Here is a 22770-nt window from a genome sequence, read left to right as displayed (position 1 = left end):
CAAACCGTAGTGATATTTTTTAAAGTATACTATTGTACACTTCAGAAAGGTAAATTATATTCACATTTATGCATTTTTAGAATATGCCTAACACATAAATATACACCCTTTTAACAGCTAAACATACAAGAAATTTGCTCACATTGTATATGTAAAATTATTAGTCCCTATATATATAATCTCAAAAAACACGTGAATACTTCTGCCTCTGCCATAAAGTAAGAATTAAACTTATTTCTTTTACTTATATAAAGAATATCAAAATAGGAGCTCATGCCCACTTCATATCAGGCAGTTATAGAGAGAAGTATGCTGTTTACTGTACCTTGAATAGAGGTACTATCATGAGAAGTCCCATTTTTTTCTATTTCAATATCTGGAATTCCAGTATCTGAAAGAAGTGACATTTAACATTAAGGCACAATTCTGTTTTTTCTGATTCCATTTAAAGTGAAACCAGTACTTTGGTCCTATAGATAACACAAGACCTTGGAACGCATTTTTGTTTTTGTTTTTGTATGTCTATTTCTTTGTAGTGGTAAAAGGGAGGATTATAAACTGCAGCAGAATTCTACAATTTGGCATATATTTTAAAATATATAGTAAATACTTTTTTATTTCATTCTCTAGAGATAATTCTCATGAAAATAATCTGTCCATAAAAATCCCCTCAGACTATCAAGTAACATGCCATGGCTGTGGAATAAGATTGCATAAGTGGAAGTGCCCCATCCTTATGGTATATTTTTCATTTGTGAAATGCTGTAGATAATAAGATTATTTCTATGTTAAGTGTACTGAACACCAAAACACAAATTGTGGTTTGTGGTCTTTATGCAGTACTGGCTATAAGGGCAAAGGGACACATGAATTGTTTTTGAAAAAATTCAAGAAAGAGAAATAAGAGTTAGGTTTTTATTTTTAATTTTAAATATGAGATGTGATTATCTAAAAGTTATCCATATCCATAAAGTATAGCATTATATGAGCATTTGTGTATATATACATTTTCCTGGACACCCTTGGGTAATGTGATAACAGATGGCAGCATATCACCCAATGCCATCAAAGATTATTGTGAGAAGAAAATGATTTGAATACAAGGTACCCATCATGCTGTAGAAACAGCTGTTTTTCCTTTATACTTTTCCTTTATACTATACAGCTTTATAGAAAAGCTAAACCTAAATGGAGTTTACTTATGGGTGGATCTTAAATATGTAAAAAAAAAGTCAAACCATTTCAGAATGACAAGTTCAGGGCCTCAAATAATAATAATGAGTACACAGAACATATGTCCCATTGCTATTCAAGAAATGTTCCTTTTAAAATCTTTGATAAGCAAGGATTTTGGCTCCCACTAAGATGCCCCATTGTGTGAGATATTATTTACTCTTTCTTTACTGTGTCTCAATGAGGCATGGTTAGCATGAGCTAAAATAATCTAGCACTATATTTGTACTGATTGTGAGCACAATGATCCAAGACAGTCACAGTAAAAAGGGAATTGAACTTTTGGAAAGAAAGAATATGACTGACGTTTGTACAAAATTCTTTATTAATTTTTAATATAGGACCCTGAAGCACTCTTTTAGTTTTGTGTGTGTGTGTTATACATGTGAATAGAGCATGTATACATGTATGCATAAAATTCTTAGGCTTATACTTGTTACACATATCTATCAGTTAATATACACCTGTGTATTTAACATATCAGTTAAACATACAAGCTGTCAATGAGCTATGAAAGAAGAACCTGAATATTCTATGAGTTGAAATGATGTTGTGGGATTTAATAATTGAAAATGTAATAAAAAATTTGGAATTAAGAGATTTCATGACAGAAGCTTCTCTTCTCACAGAATTTCCAGGATGTACTTAGAGCATTCTTTTTCAACCAGGTCCTCCTTAAACCCTCAACACTGATGCAATCTACATTAAAGAAATCAGGATCCTATAATTCATTAAAATAGAGTACACCAAATATCAGCATATTTTAATATGAATGGACCTAAAACACTTACATTTTTTTAATATGAAATTTATTGTCAAATTGGTTTGCACCAACAGGTGCCCTCCTCAATGCCCATCACCCACCCTCCCCTCCCTCCCACCCCCCATCAACCCTCAGTTTATTTCCAGTTTTTAAGAATCTCTTATGGTTTGGCTTTCTCCCTCTCTTTTTTTCCCCTTCCCCTCCCCCATGGTCTTTTGTTAAGTTTCTCAGGATCCACATAAGAGTAAAACACTTACATTTTATGTGCAATGATGTTATCAATATTACTGCTTCTACTGCAAAAGTCAGCAGGATTTCCTGTTATTCCTAGACTATTGTATCTCTCAGAGTAGGGATTATTTTGACACATTTAATTAATAATCCAAAGCATTTGGCTTTAAATGGATTTTTTAATGATTCTTGAGCAAAGCCCCTTCCTTCCTTCCTTCCTTCCTTCCTCCCTCCCTCCCTCCTTTCCTCCCTCCTTCCTTCCTTTCTTTTCCTTTTTCTTTTCTTTTCCTTTCCTTTTTCTTTTCTTTTCTCTTTCTTTCTCTTCCTTCTTTACTTTCTTCCTTCCTTCCTTCTTCCTCTCTATCTTTTTTAAATGAGACATTACCTTTCAACAGCCTCAAGTCACCATCACTAGTAGTGGCTTGCTTAAGTGCTTGTTCCACTTGTTCCCTGCGTTTTGATTCAAATTCCAAGGCTTCCTGCAGTTTTCTCTTGGCTTTTTTCTCCTTCTTCAGACGCTTTTGCATGGTAGCTAAAACATGAAAAGGTAAATCGTTTGCAAAACTTTGGTAAATAAAATAAAATACGTTGCCAATTTTTATGTATTATAAACCATAGATACAGATACAGAGAGAGATATTTACTGCATATGATTAGCTTCTTTAGACTCCAATTCTCATTAGACTCAACCAGAGTGTTCAATCATGTGATTTACTTATTTTTGCTTTCACTTTTCCAGTGTGTATGCTTTATAATACATATACATTTATATGGCAGTGGCACTAACGGTAGAAAATCATTTTCTACTTTCACTAAGTACATACATTAAATGATAGTATTAAATATTTGATAATTTTTTATATAGAATTATTGGGATCCTGCAATTATTGGTTCACATCATGGTTCTAAGCATACCAACCTTCACAGTCTTTCTGAATCAGTTTTTAAAAATTAAGATATTGACATTGTGGTGATAGAAAAACATTCAAGAAGCATTACACAAAATTAAAATGTTTATGACATTTAAAAAATGTTAAAAGTGCTCACATATAATTAAATATTTTTATTAAACTAATTATGATACTAATTTAAGTTTCAATTATATTTATTTCACAGTTCATTGTCTTTCATATAAATGACCTCCAGCACCTTGAAGAGAATCAGTTACCCAAGTAAATTTATGTTCATGTGAGTCAAAAATTCATAAGTCTGAAGTAAAAACAAAATTGGAAAACTTGAAACAATGACGCTGAGGATGTATAGTTTCTGTTATTTTTGATGAAAGATTATTAAGTGAGGCTGAACATAAAAATAGTTTACTATTATAATTATAATAATTCGTATAAAGTATTCAACCAATTATTCAAACCAGCAATATAGATTTATTCAAATTAACATATAACTTAATGTCCTTGATAACACAAATGTTAGCTTCCAGTAAAATTATTGGTTCAAAAATATGCTATATGTTGATTCCCTTGAAATTTATAATTACATATGGTATAAACAATGTTACAGTGATGACAGATAGAAGCAAAAAAAAAATGTTCACCTTTAACTCAGAAGGCTGACCTATAGCCTGCATTGTTTCAATAATGCTAACATATGTGCTAGTTACTACATTATTTTTTTTAATTTTTTAAATATATTTCTTTAACTTTTTTTATTTATTGAGAGACAGAACATGAGCATAGGAGGGGCAAAGAGAGGGGGAGGAGACACAAAATCTGAACCAGGCTCCAGGCTGTTAGCACAGAACCAGATGCAGGGCTCGAACTCACAGAACCATGAAGTCATGATCTCAGCCGAAATCGAAGGCTTAACCAACTGAGCCACCCAGGCACCCCTGGTTGCTACCTTCTTAAAGGGTCTCATGACTGCCTGTAAATCTCACCGACAGTCCATATTGATCTGAATGATAAGAACCAGAGAAATCTTAAAAAAGCAGTTTTATGAGTAGAAATTTGACAGACATTTATGATGTAATACTCCCTGCATGCCCCCTTCCCTTTGAGCATTAAGCATATAATCACCAGCTTCATACAGCAAAAAGTGCAGTTATTTCTGCCCATTGTCCTGTCCCATGCAACTTAAATAAACTTACTAAGTTGCACCATAAAATATCTCAAGAATTTTTTCTTGACTGCCACTCTCAACAATTCCATAGCAACCGCATATTACATTTTAAATTATATCAATAAATGATAATGACTATCATTTATTTAGAACCTACTATGAGCATTTTTCTGGGACTCTGTCTCATTACTTTCTTTAATTGAAAAAAGATAGTAATAGGGACTATATATATATATATAATTATTATATATAATTGTTATATATAATTATTATATATAATTGTTACATATAATTGTTATTATAAACAATTATATATAATTGTTTTACAAATATACACATATACATACATATATATAGTTATGTAGTTACTCTTCTTTCTATATCCTTGGACAGTTGTCATTTTTAACCATAAGATCAATTTCCCCCCCTCTTTCTTTTCAATCATATGACTTGAGATAAAGCAAGCATTCACCATTTGTCATAAAAAGTTAGTTATCCTGGGTATGAGATATTTAGGGAACTAGAAAGGAACTTACTTGATTTTAAAGCTCATCTATTGTAATAGATGAGGATACTGAGTTTCATAGAGATGAAGTAGATATTTTTTTCTAAATCAATGAGGATAACAGAGTAGTTTCATATAATTATGTTAGTTCTAGATGTAAAATGTTAAAAACAATGCCTAGAACATAGCAGACAGTTGATAAGTATTAGCCAGTAGTAGTAGTAGCAGCAGTAGCAGCAGTAGTGACAGTAATGATAGTAGCAGTGGTATTATTATTATATCATAATATGCTACATTAATAAAATGCAAATACTTCAGAATATACTTGATAATATATTGAATATTACATCTACCATGCCTATGCCTTTTTAAAAGACAATAGATATGATAGTAATTATAAAAATAGACTTTTAAGAGTCTATGAGAAGTTAGTAAATAGAAATTGTCATGAGCACATATCTAAAAGTTGGAAGCCAATTTTACTCTATGTAGTAGATATACATAAGTCAATTTGACAATGTTATTATATTTAAGATATAATTATTAGGTTCTTTAGTATAAAAAAAATCCTACTAAAAATGTGGTTTTTATGATGGCTAATCGTAATAATGTATTTTGCATACCAAATACCAGAAATAAATGATTTTTTCTAAACTTTAAAAAGACAGGTTGGCTTTTGCTAAATAGTATTTAATGACTTTGGCAAGATAATAAGAGCTTTAAGTCTGTTGTTTTTAAGATTTGCATATATGTATGTAAACTCTTCACACAATGTGAGGCTTGAACTTACAACTCTAAGATCAAGTGTCACCTGTTCCTCTAACTGAGCCTCTTTTCCTCATATTTTATTTATTTTTCGAAGAGGTTAATTTTTTTTTCTTTTTTGAGACACAGAGAGAGAGAGAGAGAGAGAGAGCACGTGAGCAGGGGATGGGCAGTGAGAGGGAGAGAGAGAGAATCTTAAGCAGGCTCCATGCTCAGCATGGAGTCCCATGTGGGGTTTGATATCATGACCATGAGATCATGACCTGAGCCCAAATCAAGAGTCAGATGCTTAACTAACTGAACAATCCAGGCACCCCAAGAGGTTTAATTCTTTTTAAATGCAGTGACTGACTTTATATTTTGAGCTGGAATAATAATTATTCCTAGGTCTTAAGTAAAATATACAATAAGTTTTTAATTACTTGCCAAAATTTTTGGAGTATAATATACTACCTTGGTATAGTGTAAAGTAAGTGGATTTCATTCAACTGGAATTATTCTTCCTTGTTCAGGGAGGCATTATCTACATGTGGATTTTCTCTCCCTTTCATTGACTTTCCTTCCCATTCTTTAACTATTTTATTTAATTATTACTTTGTGACTCTTCCGTAGAAGAGTAAGTAGAGAACAGAAGAAACTGAATGAAATTCACAATCATCACTTTTGCTGCTGTTTAGTATTTTATGGTAAATATAAGGAAAAGGTGGAGATTATTGGCTGAGTTGAAGTTTTAAGTTTTCTCTGGTTTTGGAATAAACTAGTCTCTTTATCCATATCTGTATATAATTTAATGGATACCCACAGTTGAAAAGTTAATTCTATTTGTGAACATTATTTCTCCATTCTCTCCCTTTTGTCTCCATCCGTACTTATGCTACCCTAGTTCAGTCCTCATCACCATTGCCTGAATGAGAGCAAACTCCTTTTACATACTTTCCTTGTTTCTAGTTTTACTTCAAGCCCCCTCTAATATATTCTCAACACCAAAGTGATCTAATTGAACACAGACCAAATCATCCCCTTGCTTATCTTTGTCTATTTTCCATCACCTATAGGACAAAATCCAAGTTAATCTTTTGCATGGTTAAAAAATGTCCTTCACAATTTAGCTTCTACACTCATATTTTTTTTAAGTTTATTTATTTATTTTGAGAGAGAGAGACAGAGAGAGAGAGAGAATGCACACACATATGAGTAGGGGAGGGGCAGAGAGAGAGAGAGGGAGAGAGAGGAGAGATTCTCTCAAGCAGGCTCTGCACTGTCAGTGCAGAACCCAATGCAGGGTTGATCCCACGAACCCTGAGATCATGACCTGAGCCAAAATCAAGAACCAGACACTTAACAGACTGAGCCACCCAGGTGCCCTAGCTTTTACCCTCATCTTTCTCCATCATCTCCCATCATTCACTTCATAAAATGCAGAGCCACAGTAATAACAAACTGTTTATAATTGCCCTTGTATGAGACTTCTTGCATTCATGCCTATGCTCACTGATACCTCTGTCTAGAAACTCCAAATCACTCAGGCACTCTCATGCCCTTTCTTATCCTACTGATCTTCAAGACTCAGCTTCAAGTGTCAGTGTCAGGAAGCCTTCCTTAACCATTCACTCCCCCTCCAAGCTGAACTAATTACCCCCTCTCTATATAACCACATATACTGTGCATCCTTGCTCTTGCATTTTGACTTGAAATTAACTGGTTGGTTGTACTAGCCCTCTAAAATGTACATCTCTCAAGGACAGGGGCTTAGTTTTATTTATCTGAAATCCCCAGAATCCAGCACTGTCCTTGGCAAAGAGTAAGCATTCCATCTATAAGAATTTATTTGATTATCTATATGCAGGGTATTTTATGAAATTACGAGAAAACTAGGAATATTCATGTTTTCCAAATCTGCAGCTAGCCTGAAGTCGATCTAATTCATTATCTTTTATAATAAAGAGAAATAGTATAAATATCTTACCTTGTGGATTACACACAGTATTTAATTCTTAGCTTATTTTTCAATAGTTCTAAGCTATCCCTGAGAATATTTATACTACTATTGAAAATATCTACAACAAGGGGTGCCTGGGTGGCTCAGTTGGTTAAACATCCAGCTGCGGCTTAGGTTAGGCTTAGGTCATGATCTCAGGGCTCCTGGGTTCGAGCCCCGTGTCGGGCTCTGTGCTGACCGCTCAGAACCTGGAACCTGCTTCATGTTCTATGTCTCCCTCTCTCTCTGCCCCTCCTCTGCTCATGCTATCTCTCTCTGTCTCTCAAAAATAAATAAATATTTAAAAAAACTTTAAAAAGAAAAAAAGAAAATATCTACAACAAAATATTTATTCTGTAATTGAACTTGTTAAACCTACTTCTGCTTTGAAGTTCTACTGCGAGTTGTCTTTCAAGGTTTTCTCTAATTTCTCTCTCTCTATAGAGCTCCATTCGCATTTCCTTTTTTTCTTGTTGAATCTGCTTCTCCTGGATGTGAGCATTATCCAAAGCCACTTTCAGTAGGCCCTGTCAAAGTACGGAAAATGACATGCAGTTCATCTTATCTGTTTTAGTTTCTCAAATATGAAATAATTTATGTAGATGCTAATGTCTTGTATTACATTTATTTTGTTTATAGAAATATTGTTGACCTGAATGTTGGTCAACAGAGTCTCCACAGAGGACAAACTATCAGCAAAAATGAATTGTCCAGGGAATCCAGGAGGTAATGTCTGTCCAAGAGTCAACTGGATCTTGTCCAAGGGTGACTTGATCATTGGAATTTGAAATGGTACCTCTTCTGCAAAACAAAAACAAAAACAAAGAAAAACAAACAAACAAAAACCCCGAAATTATTATCAGAAGGTTCATGAATTAACAGCTAAAAATTTTCTGTTTCCTTTACTTCTAATAGCATCTTACAAAGATTTTCTTTCTAAAACTAAATGATGGCAAACTCATAATAGGAAGTCATATGTATTGAGAAACCAGCTGCCTGTAGTTTCTCAAAATAAATGTTTCAGTAAATAATCAGTGCAAATGAAGCAACATTTACTGCCAAAGAGGCATGAGACTTGGAGAAAAATTATGATATGTTTATGAATGCCTATAAATTAAATAATCAGATCCTTCTTGTAATGCATACACTGCTTTTTTTTCATTTTCAAGTCTATCATCTCCATTCTTTAATAGCCGTACTGAAGTTTAATTTCCATACAATAAAATTCACCTATTTTAAGTGCACACTTCAAAGATTTTTAGTAAATTTACAGAGTTGTGGGACCATCATCACAAATCTATTTAGAACATCTTGATCACCCCCAAAATATCCCTCGTGCCCATTTACAGTTAATATCCTTTCCCATCCCCATCCCCTGGCAACAACTAATCTACTTTCGGCCTCTATAGGATTGCCTCTTCTGGATATTTTCCAAATAGAATTATATAATATGTAGTCATTTTGTCTGGCTTCTTTTATCATAATGTTTTTGAGGTTCATTCATGTAGTAGCATGTATCAGTGGTTTTTTCCTTTTTATTGCTGGAAAGTATTCCATTACATGGACATATTGATTTTTGTTTAATTATTCACTAGTTGACATGCTTTTGGATTATTTCCAGTGTTACCTTTTATTTTGAAGAATATTACTTATGAAAAAATATCAGTTGTGGTGTGAAAACACAAATTATATCTTTTCTCCTTATTTTTATATTATCTTCTCCCACATTATCCTTACTTTATCAAGATTCTCTCTTAGCTTCAGGTAAAGAGACACCAATAGAATTGTTGTTTAATGAGATGTTTTGGTTCTGGTTCCAGTAGGGACAGAAATATAGATTTATCATACAGTTAAATCTCATTTTTCAATTGCAAGAAGCCTATACATGTAGTGTGCAGAGCTTGAACCACACAGATTTCATAGTCATCATGGTTTGCTGATAGTGTGGAGCTTGATGCCAAGCTCGAACTTAGGAACTGTGGGATCATGACCTGAACCAAAATCAAGAGTCCAAGGCTTAACTGACTGAGCCACTCATGTGCCCCCCTTCTGGAAATTTTTAATTGGACAGCATTATCTCTGAATAAGATGTTTTTATTAGAGATCACCTTTACAATTTTTTTACAACTTGTAATTTTCTAAAGTCTACAGGGATAAAAAGTGCTAAGCAATTATTTTATAGAATTAACACTGTCATATTATTTGAATCCAAAATGTTATAAAAAGCATTTTATTGGTTGTAAATAATCCAATAAAATGTATAAGCTAGCCTGTTCATTTTCTTCTAATACAAGAAGGTATAATGAGCATATTCAGGTTTTTTTCATAAAACTTAAAAAATAAGATTTTTATTATAAATGCATGATTCATGTGTTTTGTACAACTCCCTGATGTAAAATTAACCCTGACCCCTTTCCTTCCTTCCTTTCTTCCTCCCTTCCTCCCTCCCTTCCTTCCTTCCTTCCTTCTTTCCTTTCCCACTTCCCTCCTTGCCAGTGGAAGTTTTGGTAGAGGTGAAGTATTCCAGAAGGAGTTAGCACATTATCACAAATTCTGTGATCTGTTTCAACTACAAGGTTTGAATATTTGAAATATGTCATTAAAAAACAATTCTGAAATATCTTTGGCAGCAGCTCTAATGCTTCTAAAGTACATTTCTCAACACCTAACCAAGGAATATTATGTTTTATTTGTATTGCTTAAAGTCTGTATTTAGGTAGCATTTTGTCTTCTGCATGTGATCGCATTAAGTGGATAGAATAACTTCATAATGATTTATTGATAATAACTAGTGAGTTTCTATACCTTTGTATTGATGTCTAAAAATCTTAAAGTATGAATTTATGTAGCCTGAAAGATCTATTTTTACAAAATGAACTGCTACACGGTTAGAACATTGACATCCTACGATTCAGAGATAATATGTTTCCTTTGAATAAATATTTTGTATCAGGGGAAGAGTTATTAAAATTAATGGATTCCTTGTTATGTATCACTCTATGCACATGTAACCTCAGCGGTGAGAATCTGAGGGATATTCTACAAACAAGATACCCAAAAAAGAAAGCAATATATTCAGTATGCATAAAACAAAATTATAATTACATTAAAATTACCAGAAGTCTTTTATTTGGAGATGAAAGATATGCTATTAAATTGGCTGAAAGGAAAATTACTATAGACTATGAAGACAGGTTGCATGGTCTATGGTTTGTAATGTTGCTCTACAGTAGATTGAAATTTCAAAATAGCATTATTCTCCTTTAAAGAGATGGACACAGTTGAATTAGGTGTTGCTTGCTGCAGTGAGGATCAAATGCAAAAAGAATCATATTTCATAAGACCTGGTCAACATCAGGAAAATGAATAGAAATATAAGAGGTATGCAGGCAATGATTCATTTTGTTAATCTGGCCCAAGAGAAACACATAGAGACAGCACACAGATCTAAGCTTCTACCAAAAGACAAATAGGACACAGAAGGTGGGAATTGGGATGACAGTGTAGCAGGGGTCACATTGATTTTCAGCAGTAGTTTTCACACAGATGAGATAGCCCTGGACTCTATTTGGCCCATTGTTCATATCCTACCTGTCCCACAAGCAATAAATTTCCTAGTCCTAGAAAAGGGCAGTAAAGAAGAAGGATTCTACTTATGACTTCTTATGATTAAGTTTCTGTGCTAACCAAACATGCTTTTTCAGACTAAGGTCACATTGCATGCTAAGGACCGTAATGGCCAAAAGCTAGTCAAAGTGTATTATGTTTTGCTGTATATTAGTGAAAAGTGTCAAACCATTTGTCATGGTTTTTTCCCATTTAAATCATATATTACAAAAATGTGTAATAAATGCATTGGAAATATATTTCAATCTTGTAATAGGTTTTCACATCTGTATGACATCACCATTTTGCTCAGTTTGAATACATGCACTGTTATGTAGAAATTTATTCAGTAGCCTTGAGAAATCCTAACTGGCAATGAATTACATATGGACAAGTACTAGAACCATAGATTGTCAGTTAAATAAGAGCATCTCTTTGTAAGCCAGGGAGAAAATGTTTTGACTGAGCACTTTAAAAGGCTTGTGTTCAAATTTTATATATTTAAACCTTTATAAACACACATTATGCAATAGTATAAACTAAAAGATAAAGAAAGGAAAACTGCTACCTAGCTGAGGACATAAGCAACCTCTTCATTTACTGAAGCAAAGTGGAGACCACTTTTATTGAGCCTGTTGGTCAAACTTGCCATACTTTGTAATAGCACTTGGGAATCCATTTGCAGAACCAGCTCTTAACTTGAATTTCTTCCTTAGGGCCCAGACGAATAGATGTAAAAAGTTGACAAAAACTTTATTTGTAGAAAAAAATAAAAACACACAGTAAATTCTCAGAATGAAAAAGTCCCCCTAAAAAATAAAGTCAAGGTTTCAAGAGACTTTCTATGTGAACATAGTGCTTATTTTCCCACTTTTTCATGGAGTTCAGTGTTTCCTCTTTCCTCTGGACTGAGGATTGTAATACAGGATAAGAAAATGAACACCACTGGGGTGCCTGGGTGGCTCAGTCAGTTAAATGGCTGATTTCAGCTCAGGTCATGATTTCGAGGTCTGTGAGTTCAAGCCCCACATCGGGCTCTGTGCTGATAGTTCAGAGCCTGGAGCCTGCTTCAGATTCTGTGGCTCCCTCTCTCTCTGCCCCTCCCCTGCTTTCTCTCTGTCTCTCTTTCTCTCAAAAATTATAAACATTAAAAAAATTAATTAAAAAAAAGAAAATAAACACCACTCACTCATTGAGCAGTGGAAAAATGCCGCCACCTGCCATCAGGTCATCAGTTTTTATTCTTTAACAAATAAATTATATTTCACAATTTCATTTGAGTGCTTTCCCCTAAATACATCTATCTCAAGAGACTTTCCTTTGTTGGTGCCATCAGTATTACATTTGGCACAAGCAAGACACCTTCTTCCCTCTTCCAAACTGAAGAACAATAACAATAAAATGACCAACTGCTGTGTAGTGATGTGACTTCCATTAATATAAAGAAGTGTTCTTTATTAAACAGTGTTCTGAGTTGAATTGTGATTCAAATGTTGCCATCATCAAATATGGAAAACTAAATCTTGATCCTCACATTATTATATTTCTTTAGAGTGATGATAAAAGAAATAATACTGACAAATGAAAACAGAAAACTAGCAGCAAAAAAATGAAGGGTTACCAGGCTGAAAAAGTGAGATATAATACTTCTAAAACTAGTATGGCCCTAGTTTACTCTGGATCTTTGGATTAACAATTTGGCATAACAGATTCCTATATACATTATGAATTAGAAATAAATCATTTTTCAGATAAAATGTCATGCTAATAATAAATATTGTACACAGTGAAGGGTTGGAACAAGTATGATACCCAGTCCCTGTCATTTAGGAGCTGATACATTTTAAATAAATGTCAACAAGTTATAGAAGTAGACAATTAAGTGTAAAATCATGTGACATAGGTTGTTAAGGGCCTCTCATGGGAGAAATTACTGTAGTGTGGATTAAGCACTTAAAATAATCCATTCATTCTCTATCTGAAAAGTGTTCCCACTGTCATCAAAATACAGACCCATGGACTTCCCCAAGATATTAGGTATGCCAACAATTTCCTTGCTCAAACTAGTGTTGAAAAACCTGTGTTAAACAATGATAAACAATTTTAATTAAAGCAAGGTTTAGCAGATAAATTACAGGGTGCTCAGTTAAATTTGAATTTCAGATAAACAGCAAATGGTTTTTCAACATAATTATGTCCAAAATATTCTATGGGACTTTGTTATACTAAAAAATAAATAATTCGTTGTTTATCTGAAATTCAAATTTCACTGGGTATGTTGTTTTCTTTTATTATTTGCTAAATCTATTAAAGCAGAACAACTCAGAGCCTTTAAAAAGCTAGTGCTGGTGCACCTGTGTGGCTCAGTCAGTTAAGTGTCCAACTTCGGCTCAGATCACGATCTCACAGTTTGTGGACTCGAGCCCCACATCAGGTTCTGTGCTGACAGCTTGGAGTCTGCCTCAGATTCTGTCTCTCCCTCTCTCTCTGCCCCTCCCCCACTTGCACTCTGTCTCTCTCTCAAAAACAAATAAACATTAATTTTTTAAAAGCTAGTTCTAAGTATTACCGTATATTACATGTTAATCTAGGCAGCTGAGAGTATAGTGATGAAGAGCAAAAGATACCAAAGCGTGGCTGTGTAGGTTTGAAACTCTGCTCTATAATTTGCAAGCCCCTGGGAAAGTAAACTTTTCTGTGCCCAATTTCCTCATCTGTAAAATTAGGACAATAATATTTATCTCATAAAGTTGTTATAAAGATTAATGAGCTACTATTTGTAAAGTTTGTAGAACAATCACGACCCAAATGAAATGCAAAATAAGAGTTTGTTAGATAAATTAAATGGCAATTGAAAATTCCCAGGAGTGGGAGAGGAGCCTATAGTAAAATATTTGACCAGCTAAGCATCCATTAAGACCTCTTAAAACATGTGACAAGATCCTTTTTTAGGTAGTAGATGAGTCTGGTTTCACCCTAAATTAGGCCAGTATTACCTTCTCAGTTATCAAAGGTCTGAGGAGACTTCTTAAGTCAAGGTCAGTGGTTCTCAACTGAGAGTAATTTTGCAGCTCAAAGTACATTTGGTGATGGCTGGAGACATTTTTGCCAGTCAAAACTGAGGAAGTGTGGATATGGTCCTGCCATCTTTCTGCACTTAACTTCTACTAGAATGTTTAATAACTTAATAAGGTAATAATGTTAAATCAATGAATTAGAATTAACACAATACAAGGTATGTTTTAGAGTTAGTATGCATTTAATTTTGGGTCCCTGGCTTCAGTTCTTTGCTCAAGTGGCACCTTATTAGTGAAATCTACTGAACATCCTATTCAACATTGCAGTCTGCACCCTATTCTTACCCTCTTAACATGGTTTCTTTTTCATAGAATATTTATCACCATTTAATATACAATATAACTTACTTATTTACTATTTTTGTTACATATTGTATCTCACTACAATATATTCTTCATAAGAGTGGTAACTTTGTCTTAAAATTTTTCTCACTTGGTGTCTTCTCAGTATCTACAGTAGAAGCTATCCTGGGTCTACAATACATGTAATGACTTTGGATATGGAGACTGGTAATCTTAAAACTTGATTAAGATTTCTAAACATCAGGTTGATTCCATTGTATCTTTCTATTCAAAATGACAAGATTGTACATGAATATATCATTTTAAAATATAGTTATAAGTATATAGTCAGAGAAAAGGAGAATGGGGAGGTGGAGATAAAGAGTTTCTGGTCAAATCTCAGCCTTTCCAATAAAATCAATGATTATTATACAGATATGACAAACTGAAATTTTGCAATTTTGAAAAATACTTGATAGAGTTGTCATAACGACATGTTATATACTGTATATTTATTGAACTTGTCTACATATCATAGTCCTTTGAGCAAAAAATAGTAAAATATAAATATTTCTGGCTCACACACAAACTTCCCCATCATCTTTGAGATGATGTATTATTGCATCAAAGATAAAGTGATCCTGACTAATTTTTTTTAAAGTAGATCTATATTTACTAGAGCCTAGAGATAAGTAAAAGTCTGAGGATACAGCATAGAAAGAAACTTTTTAAAAAATGGTTATTTATTTTTGAGAGAAAGAAATAGAGCAAGAGCTGGGAAGGGGCAGAGAGAGAGGGACACACAGAATCAGAAGCAGGCTCCAGGCTCTGAACTGTCAGCACAGAGCCCAGTGAGGGTATGGAACTCATGAACCCTGAGATCATGACCTGAGCCGAAGTCGGATGCTCAACTGACTGAGCCAACCATGCACCCATAGAAACTTTATACATAGACCAAAATTTGCTCTAAAAACTGAAAGACAGACAAAGATTTCTAATATAAACAACCAAACAGTATCAGAGGCATGTGCAAGTCCCTTCTCCAGAAAACCACCTTGGCTACTTCTGTGATAAAGGCTGCAGAGAGGAGAACACTAACCGAGTGGGAAGTAATAATTTAACAGTCTGGGTCAGAAATTGACAAACAAGAGGCAGGCATGGGAAAAGAGCTAAAGCGGGAAGGAAGCTGATGGCTTGTTTTTTTTTTTTAAGTTTATTTTTTTCTTATTTTGAGAGAGAGAGAGAGCCTAAGAGAGGGGGAGAGGCAGAGATGGAGGAAAAGAGAATCTGAAGCAGGCTTCACACTGATAGCACTGAGGGGCCCAATCTCAAGAACCATGAGATCAGAAAACTTAACTAAATGAGCCACCCAGGTCCCCAGGAAACTGATGTTTTAAAGAGATATGTTTAGGGAAGATTGTGGGAAGGACATACATTTCCATCAATTAGCTGACCTTTCCACGTGATAATGTTTTATTATGCTGGCTTATCTTTAAAATGGCTTCAGGTTTTCAATATAACCCTGCTTTTACCCTTACTAGACCTTCAGTAATCTGGCTGACTGCAGAAGCTGTAAAGCAGATTTCTCACTTTGTTTTTCTGCCGGTCCCAGTAATTCATTTTTGCTTTTAATTCCCTTGCCTTTGGGGATGTGTCGGGAAATGTGCAATCCTTTCCATCAACCAGGAAAGAGACCTCTCTTCTTAATCTGGCACAAATCAGGAAGATAAATTTATTGCTCTGACCTGGAATTGCTTGTACTAATTTTTTTTTTTTTTAATTTTTTTAACGTTTATTTATTTTTAAGACAGAGAGAGACAGAGCATGAACGGGGGAGGGGCAGAGAGAGAGGGAGACACAGAATCGGAAGCAGGCTCCAGGCTCTGAGCTATCAGCCCAGAGCCCGACGCGGGGCTCAAACTCACGGACCGCAAGATCGTGACCTGAGCTGAAGTCGGACGCTTAACCGACTGAGCCACCCAGGCGCCCCGTACTAACTTTAAAATCACTGTTATTTCTTTGCTTTGCTTTGTGTGTGTGTGTGTGTGTGTGTGTGTGTGTGTACCTAGTTAACATATCTGAGTAGAGAGTATCAGTGGAAGGTACAAGGGAAGGGGATACTAATCCAGCATTTTAACAGAAATTGTTCTTAAACTTTATCATGCATCAGAATGTTCTGAAGGTGTTTTTTAAAAAGTTCCCAACTCCTGAAGTTTCTGATTCAGCAGGTCTAGGGTAGGGCCTGGCAACTTGAATTTCCGAGTACCTGATTGATAGTTGATATTGGTAGTTTGGGACCTCAGTTTGAGAAACCACTGGCCTATATAAAAGTCAGATTTTGCTACATTTAAAGATGATTAACATTGCCTCCTATGACAATATTTTTTAACTAGTCTGTACAATTTTAAGAAACTCTTTCAAAATGATAACTACTTTTAAGTATATATTTTCACAGCTTTCATAATTGCATGAAATTAAAGACACATCAACTAGCCTCCTCTACAGACCTGTAGATTCTAAAAATCAATTTACATTGCAATGAAAAGAAATGTATAATGGAATCTATTTGTAAACATTGAATCAGGAAACAAAAGAGTAAAAAATGTGAGTCTATACAGATAAAAGCAAAATTCTTTTCTAAGAATGAATTTAACATAAGGAATTGTTTAATAAGGAAAGCCACAGTTCTATGGATTAATTCTTAGATACTATTTCCTTCTATCCAAGAAAGGTGGAAAGTGGGTATTCTGGTGGGATTAAGATTAAAAATTAAAGATGATTCACAATCAGAATGACATTGTTGTTGAAAATGATGAGGGAGCATAAGGCAGGCTGAGGGCAAAGTACAAGCTAGCATATTACCCCCCCCAGGTGGAATATGTGTGATGTTCCTCAGGCACTCCTGGCTGCCCAAGAACAAAAGAAAGGGGAAAACAAATGATTAACTAACAGAGATCAGTGTCAAGCAAGACATAAGTCTCCATCAGTTTACAAATATCTTAATAAAGTATAAGAAAAAAGGCAATCTTATCATTAGCTTAATCTCCAGAAGCCTATAGATTCAGTTTCCTGGAGCCCTAACATCACCTTCCCCTCCATAATGATGTTGGGAACAAAAGCAAGAAGGAAATAGCAGGTTAAATTAAATTTCCTTATAACCTGCAGCGCATTGACAAATACTTGAGGAAAACAGGGAGTATAATATTTCTCCAGGAACTCCCTAACATCCTACTGTGAATGCCTTACTAGAGGAAAAACCTTAGTTTAACAATAGCAAGGCCTCAGGTATCTTAGGAGTCCTCTTTAGCATATTAAGGTCCTTCTGGAAGCCTACCTTTTGTCTTTACCTCCCTCCAACTCCGTAGTATATAACCAATCATTCTTCACCATCCCAGTGCAGCTCCTTCTTCCCATGGGTTCTGTCCCCATGCTTGAATAAAATCACCTTTTTGCACCAAAGACGTCTTCAAGAATTCTTTCTTGGCCATCAGCTCTGAACCCCACCATCACTCCAAAAACCCATCAGAAAACTTGGAAAGAAAGTCTATATAGCAGTTTATAATTTGTCACTTCCTATAAACTCATTAATAAGGAATGAATAGATATACAGGTTTAACATTTATAAAGATATCCTCACTAATAACTGCAATTATACCTATTTATAATCTGTGTATTTTCATATTTTTTTATTTTACCACCATACTGATGGTAGAAAATTAAGAATATTCTCTCTCACAGACAAACATGCACTGCATGAATGAACACACACACACACACACACACACACACACACACACATTGGTGAGACTATATGCTGATTGTTCTGTATTAGGTAAGAAATAAGAAATTGAGTCACTAAGGCACCATATTTTTAATAATTTTTTTAATGAAATTATAAAATTTCCTAATAGATGAGTCTTGAAATCGTAATAGCAACATTGTTGGAAACCTAGCCAGTTCAAAATGATGCCAATTGATTAATTATTTTACAAAGCTTAATTTTTTAAAATAAATTTTAATAGGGCAAATACTGTAATTTTCAAATTTTTCTTTCTTGTGTAATGTAGGCATTAAGACCATAAAATCTGTTGCTTCTCCTCTGAAAATCTCTAAAGTTTTATCAAGGAAATAGTCATCTATCAGTAATGCTCCATTCAACAACTTTCACAAAATGCACAATCCTACATTTGGATGTTGTCTCTTGCCATGAGAACTTACATCATGCACTGAACAAGCTCTTTTTTGTTAAAATAGTAATAACAAATAATAATAATAATAATAATTTAGAAGATACAGCTGAGGGGAGAGGGGTAAACATCATCAGTAGAACATATTAATGTGCCATTTTGTTTCCTGTTTTAACATTGTTCTTACTCATTTTCATTTCTACTTAGTTTGTAGGGCTTATTTTGATTTTCCTCTCTTCTATTTCAATACCCATACCTAATTTAATGACTTATCAGAAACAGTGGGTACTTGGAGTGCATGATATCGTGGTATAAATTAAAATGAGTTTACAGACTTGTAAATTGAAAAGCGTGGTAGTGATTTCCTCCAATAACTTCATTAGATAATTAAAGTTTGCCTGTGTGACAAAGAGAAATAACTTCAAAAAATCTCAATTGGAAATTTCACAAATGCATCCAACTTTAACTTCAATGGTTATTCAAGGGTTAATCACCAAATGACCCCACTTTCTTATTTTAACTCTTTATTTCCCTCAAATGTATGAGTCAGCTATTCTACTCATAACTCAATGAGTATGACTGGATTTCTCTGCATCTTGGGATGTTACATCTCTAAACCTCAATGTACCTATTTGTAGAATAGGATGAACCACCTCACAGAGTATTTGTGGGAGGTTTAAATTAGAAAACTATAGTGGAAGCACTTAGTACTGTACTTAGCTTTAGTAGAGCCTCAGTAAAAATTAGCTGGATCTGAAGCTATGTTAGCTTCAGGATGTTTAAGAAAAAAAAAACTGCATTGAATATACACTGATTTTCAGGTTTTCCCATGAAATTTCTTATTAATTTCTTGTACTAAATTGATTAAAGGACTTAGTTAATGTAGCAATTATTAAGGTTTTGTAAGTATAGTATTTTGTTTATTTTATTTTATTTTTTTTATTAAATTTATTGTCAAATTGGTTTCCATACAACACCCAGTGCTCATCCTAACGGGTGCCCTCCTCAATGCCCATTACCCACTTTCCCCTCCCTCCCATACCCTATCAACCCTCAGTTTATTCTCAATTTTTAAGAGTCTCATGGTTTGGCTCCCTCCCTCTCTTTTTTTTTCCTTCCCCTCCCCTATGGTCTTCTGTTAACTTTCTCAGGATCCACATAAGAGTGAAAACATATGGTATCTGGGACCTGAAAATGAGGCTTCTGTATACTTTAAATGTTTGGAAGGGCTGACAAAGTTTAAAAAGCTATGAGGTGTGATCAGTAGAATTTTGCTAATCACAGAGCCCACATTCTAGGCAAAAGTGGGAAGATAACATGTACTGTAAGTATCCAGATAAGAAAGTATCTTCTAGGAAGTTGTAGCTGAGGCAATAAAGCAATATACACTATTATTCAAATTTAAATAGCATTATTTCATTGCTTTTACACTCTGATAGTTTTTCTTAAAACATCAGACTGTTTCAGAGACAGTGTTAGGTAAAGTTAGATGATTTCTTGGTTTATTAGTAAGTTCTCTCAAGAATCTGTGATACAGATTGTACTTGAGAATTTCTTGGTAATAGATTCCCCCTTTTGCCTAGAATGCCCAGTTATTCATATTTCTTGCCAAGATTCTTAAACACTATGATAAATAGTTTCAGGTCTTAAAAAAACTAGAATCCTCTTCAGAGCATTAAATTATAGAAACTTAAAAAATAAAAATGAGGTGAGCTGGTTACCCACATAAATTGATCCTTTGGATTAGAAATAATCATTACCATAGTTGGAAATATTTTAATATTGGATTTGTGAAGGAAATTTTAGTTTCTCACATTTTAAGGTTTTGGAAAGTAGGAGATAGACTTGAGTAGTTCTAGTATTTCCACAGAAGCATGTGATTAAATACTCAATATGTGGGGGCTTATGATGATTTCCTTAATAAAACAATACTAGAAATATAACTGTTCCATATAGTAAGGAAGAAAGTCTGTCCTTAGGTCAGGTCATGATCTCACAGTCTGTGACTTCAAACCCCACTTAGGGCTCTGTGCTGACAGCTCAGAACATGGAGCCTTCTTCAGATTTTGTGTCTCCCTTTCTCTCTCTGCCCCCTCCACCACTTGTGCTCTCTCTCTCTCTCTCGCTCTCTCGCTCTCTCTTTCTCTCAAAAATAAATAAATAAACATTTTTTTAAATAAAAATAAATAAAAACAGAACTGGAACTCTGACAATGTCTTTTTTTCCTCTATATCTCCTACCCTTTCCAAATATAGCATTCTATCACCACTATTCCCAGATGAAGAGAAAAACAAAGCATCCATGACTTATTTTTATAATAATTTCACAATCTGCATGTTTACACAATCTTGCCAGTTGCATATAATGAAAATAAATGGGTAGTTTACTGTTTATATAGCATGAATACTTCTATAAGGTTGAAATTAGGATCAACAAAATAAAAACTAGATTTGTAAACCTCCATAAGAGGCAAATGAGACTGACTTCTAGTCATTCTTGTTAGCAGGACAACTAAATACTCTAAGATAAATAGGTGTTCTAAGCATTTTTTGTCAAGCATTCTTGATTGTTTTGGTGAGCACAATATCATACTAAGCACTATATAATGATGATAATAATAATAATAAGTGCCAAGCATTATGCTAAGCACTTTACATTTATCATCTCATTTAATCCTCAACAACAACATAAGATTGGTACTATTATTCCCCATTTTTTCAGCTGAGGAAAAGACTTTGAGAGAATAAAACACTTGATCAAACCACACAGCAAAGCTGTGTGAAGTAAATGCAGTTCTGTTTGACTCTATATTGAGCTTTTAACAACTGTCTCTTAATACACAGCATAATGCTTGGCTTATGGTACACTGAACTAATGTGTCAACATTTTACAAACCCATAAAGTCATACTTTGAAAAAGAACAGACACTAAGACAATGAGGTTTTTAAATTTCCTTACAGTAAAGATTCTCAGTCATGATGGTTGATAGGGACATACCTAATCTACATGTCTAAGTAGGTGAATGGGATCCAGGAAGCCAAAATATAAGACCCATCAGGTTTAGCTATATCTAGCAGCATATGCATTTATTTTCTTAAATGTAAAATTCACTTTTCCACAAAATAAGCAATGTCATGAAAAAACATGGCTTAAAGTTTTGTCAATGCTGCATTTCAATATTATGGTGTCAGTCTTCACTCTTTGACAAGGCTGTCAATCAAATAGCAATCTAGTTTTGTAAGACTTTAAACAAAGATCAAAGCACTGATACTGCTGAGTTAACATTATCTTCACAGTTAAACACTTTAATACTGCAGCATCAATATAAACTTCAAACTATTCTTTCAAAGCAAACAAAATAGTACTAACTTTAATATCTCTCCTCCGCACAGAAATCATAATTTTTATAACTACTTCAGGTATTTGTGAAATAGTTGCTTGAATTTATAATTATAAGGAATTGTAATATAGAAAGCCTCTTCAGTGTTTATCTTTAAATTTTTTGTATATTTTGTTTAGCGATGAGATAATCCAGTTAAACATGAAATATTATTATTTTAATTGTTACTTTAGATCAAGCACAAATGAAGAGCATCCTAAAGTCAATTTAATAAGTGAATAAATTCAACAAACAAAAGCAGTTTACATACATTAGCAGCCTCAGCATCAAATTGACTTGTAAGCAAAACTGAACTCAAGTCCTAGCTACTATGTGACTACAACACTTCATTTTAAGTAAGCCATATAACATTTCTATGATGCCCATATAAAAAGACCATGACTACTTTTGTTATGTTTTTCAAAAGTGTTACCTAGTAAATATCAGTATAAACACAAAAATTAAATAGCTAATATATGGGATATAAGCATGCACCAATGTTATATATTAAGGTATCAATGCTTGAGGACATTAGTCTTTCCCAGAGAATTATGCACTGAACACTTTACAAAGTTCTCTATATTTATCTAGCATTGGTGAGTACAATTAGGGGATATGACTGTATCAGGCACTAACACTTCAACAGAAAATAAGGACATAGTCTTCAAATAATGTCTTATATTTTAGT

General features: G+C 34.0%; 1 protein-coding gene across 1 annotated transcript in view; it reads right to left on the bottom strand.

Annotated features, from left to right (window-relative positions):
- Positions 1–287: 287 nt before the first annotated feature.
- The window catches only part of DACH2 (dachshund family transcription factor 2), a 764445-nt gene continuing 741962 nt past the window's right edge, over positions 288–22770 (bottom strand). The window contains 4 exon segments of the mRNA XM_042973956.1: positions 288–391; positions 2613–2759; positions 7931–8078; positions 8204–8352. Coding sequence (XP_042829890.1) covers positions 288–391; positions 2613–2759; positions 7931–8078; positions 8204–8352 — 548 coding nt within the window.

The sequence above is a fragment of the Panthera tigris genome, chromosome X (assembly GCF_018350195.1).
Source record: "Panthera tigris isolate Pti1 chromosome X, P.tigris_Pti1_mat1.1, whole genome shotgun sequence".
Taxonomy (NCBI): Eukaryota; Metazoa; Chordata; class Mammalia; order Carnivora; family Felidae; genus Panthera; species Panthera tigris.
This window is presented reverse-complemented; position numbering and strand designations above follow the sequence as displayed.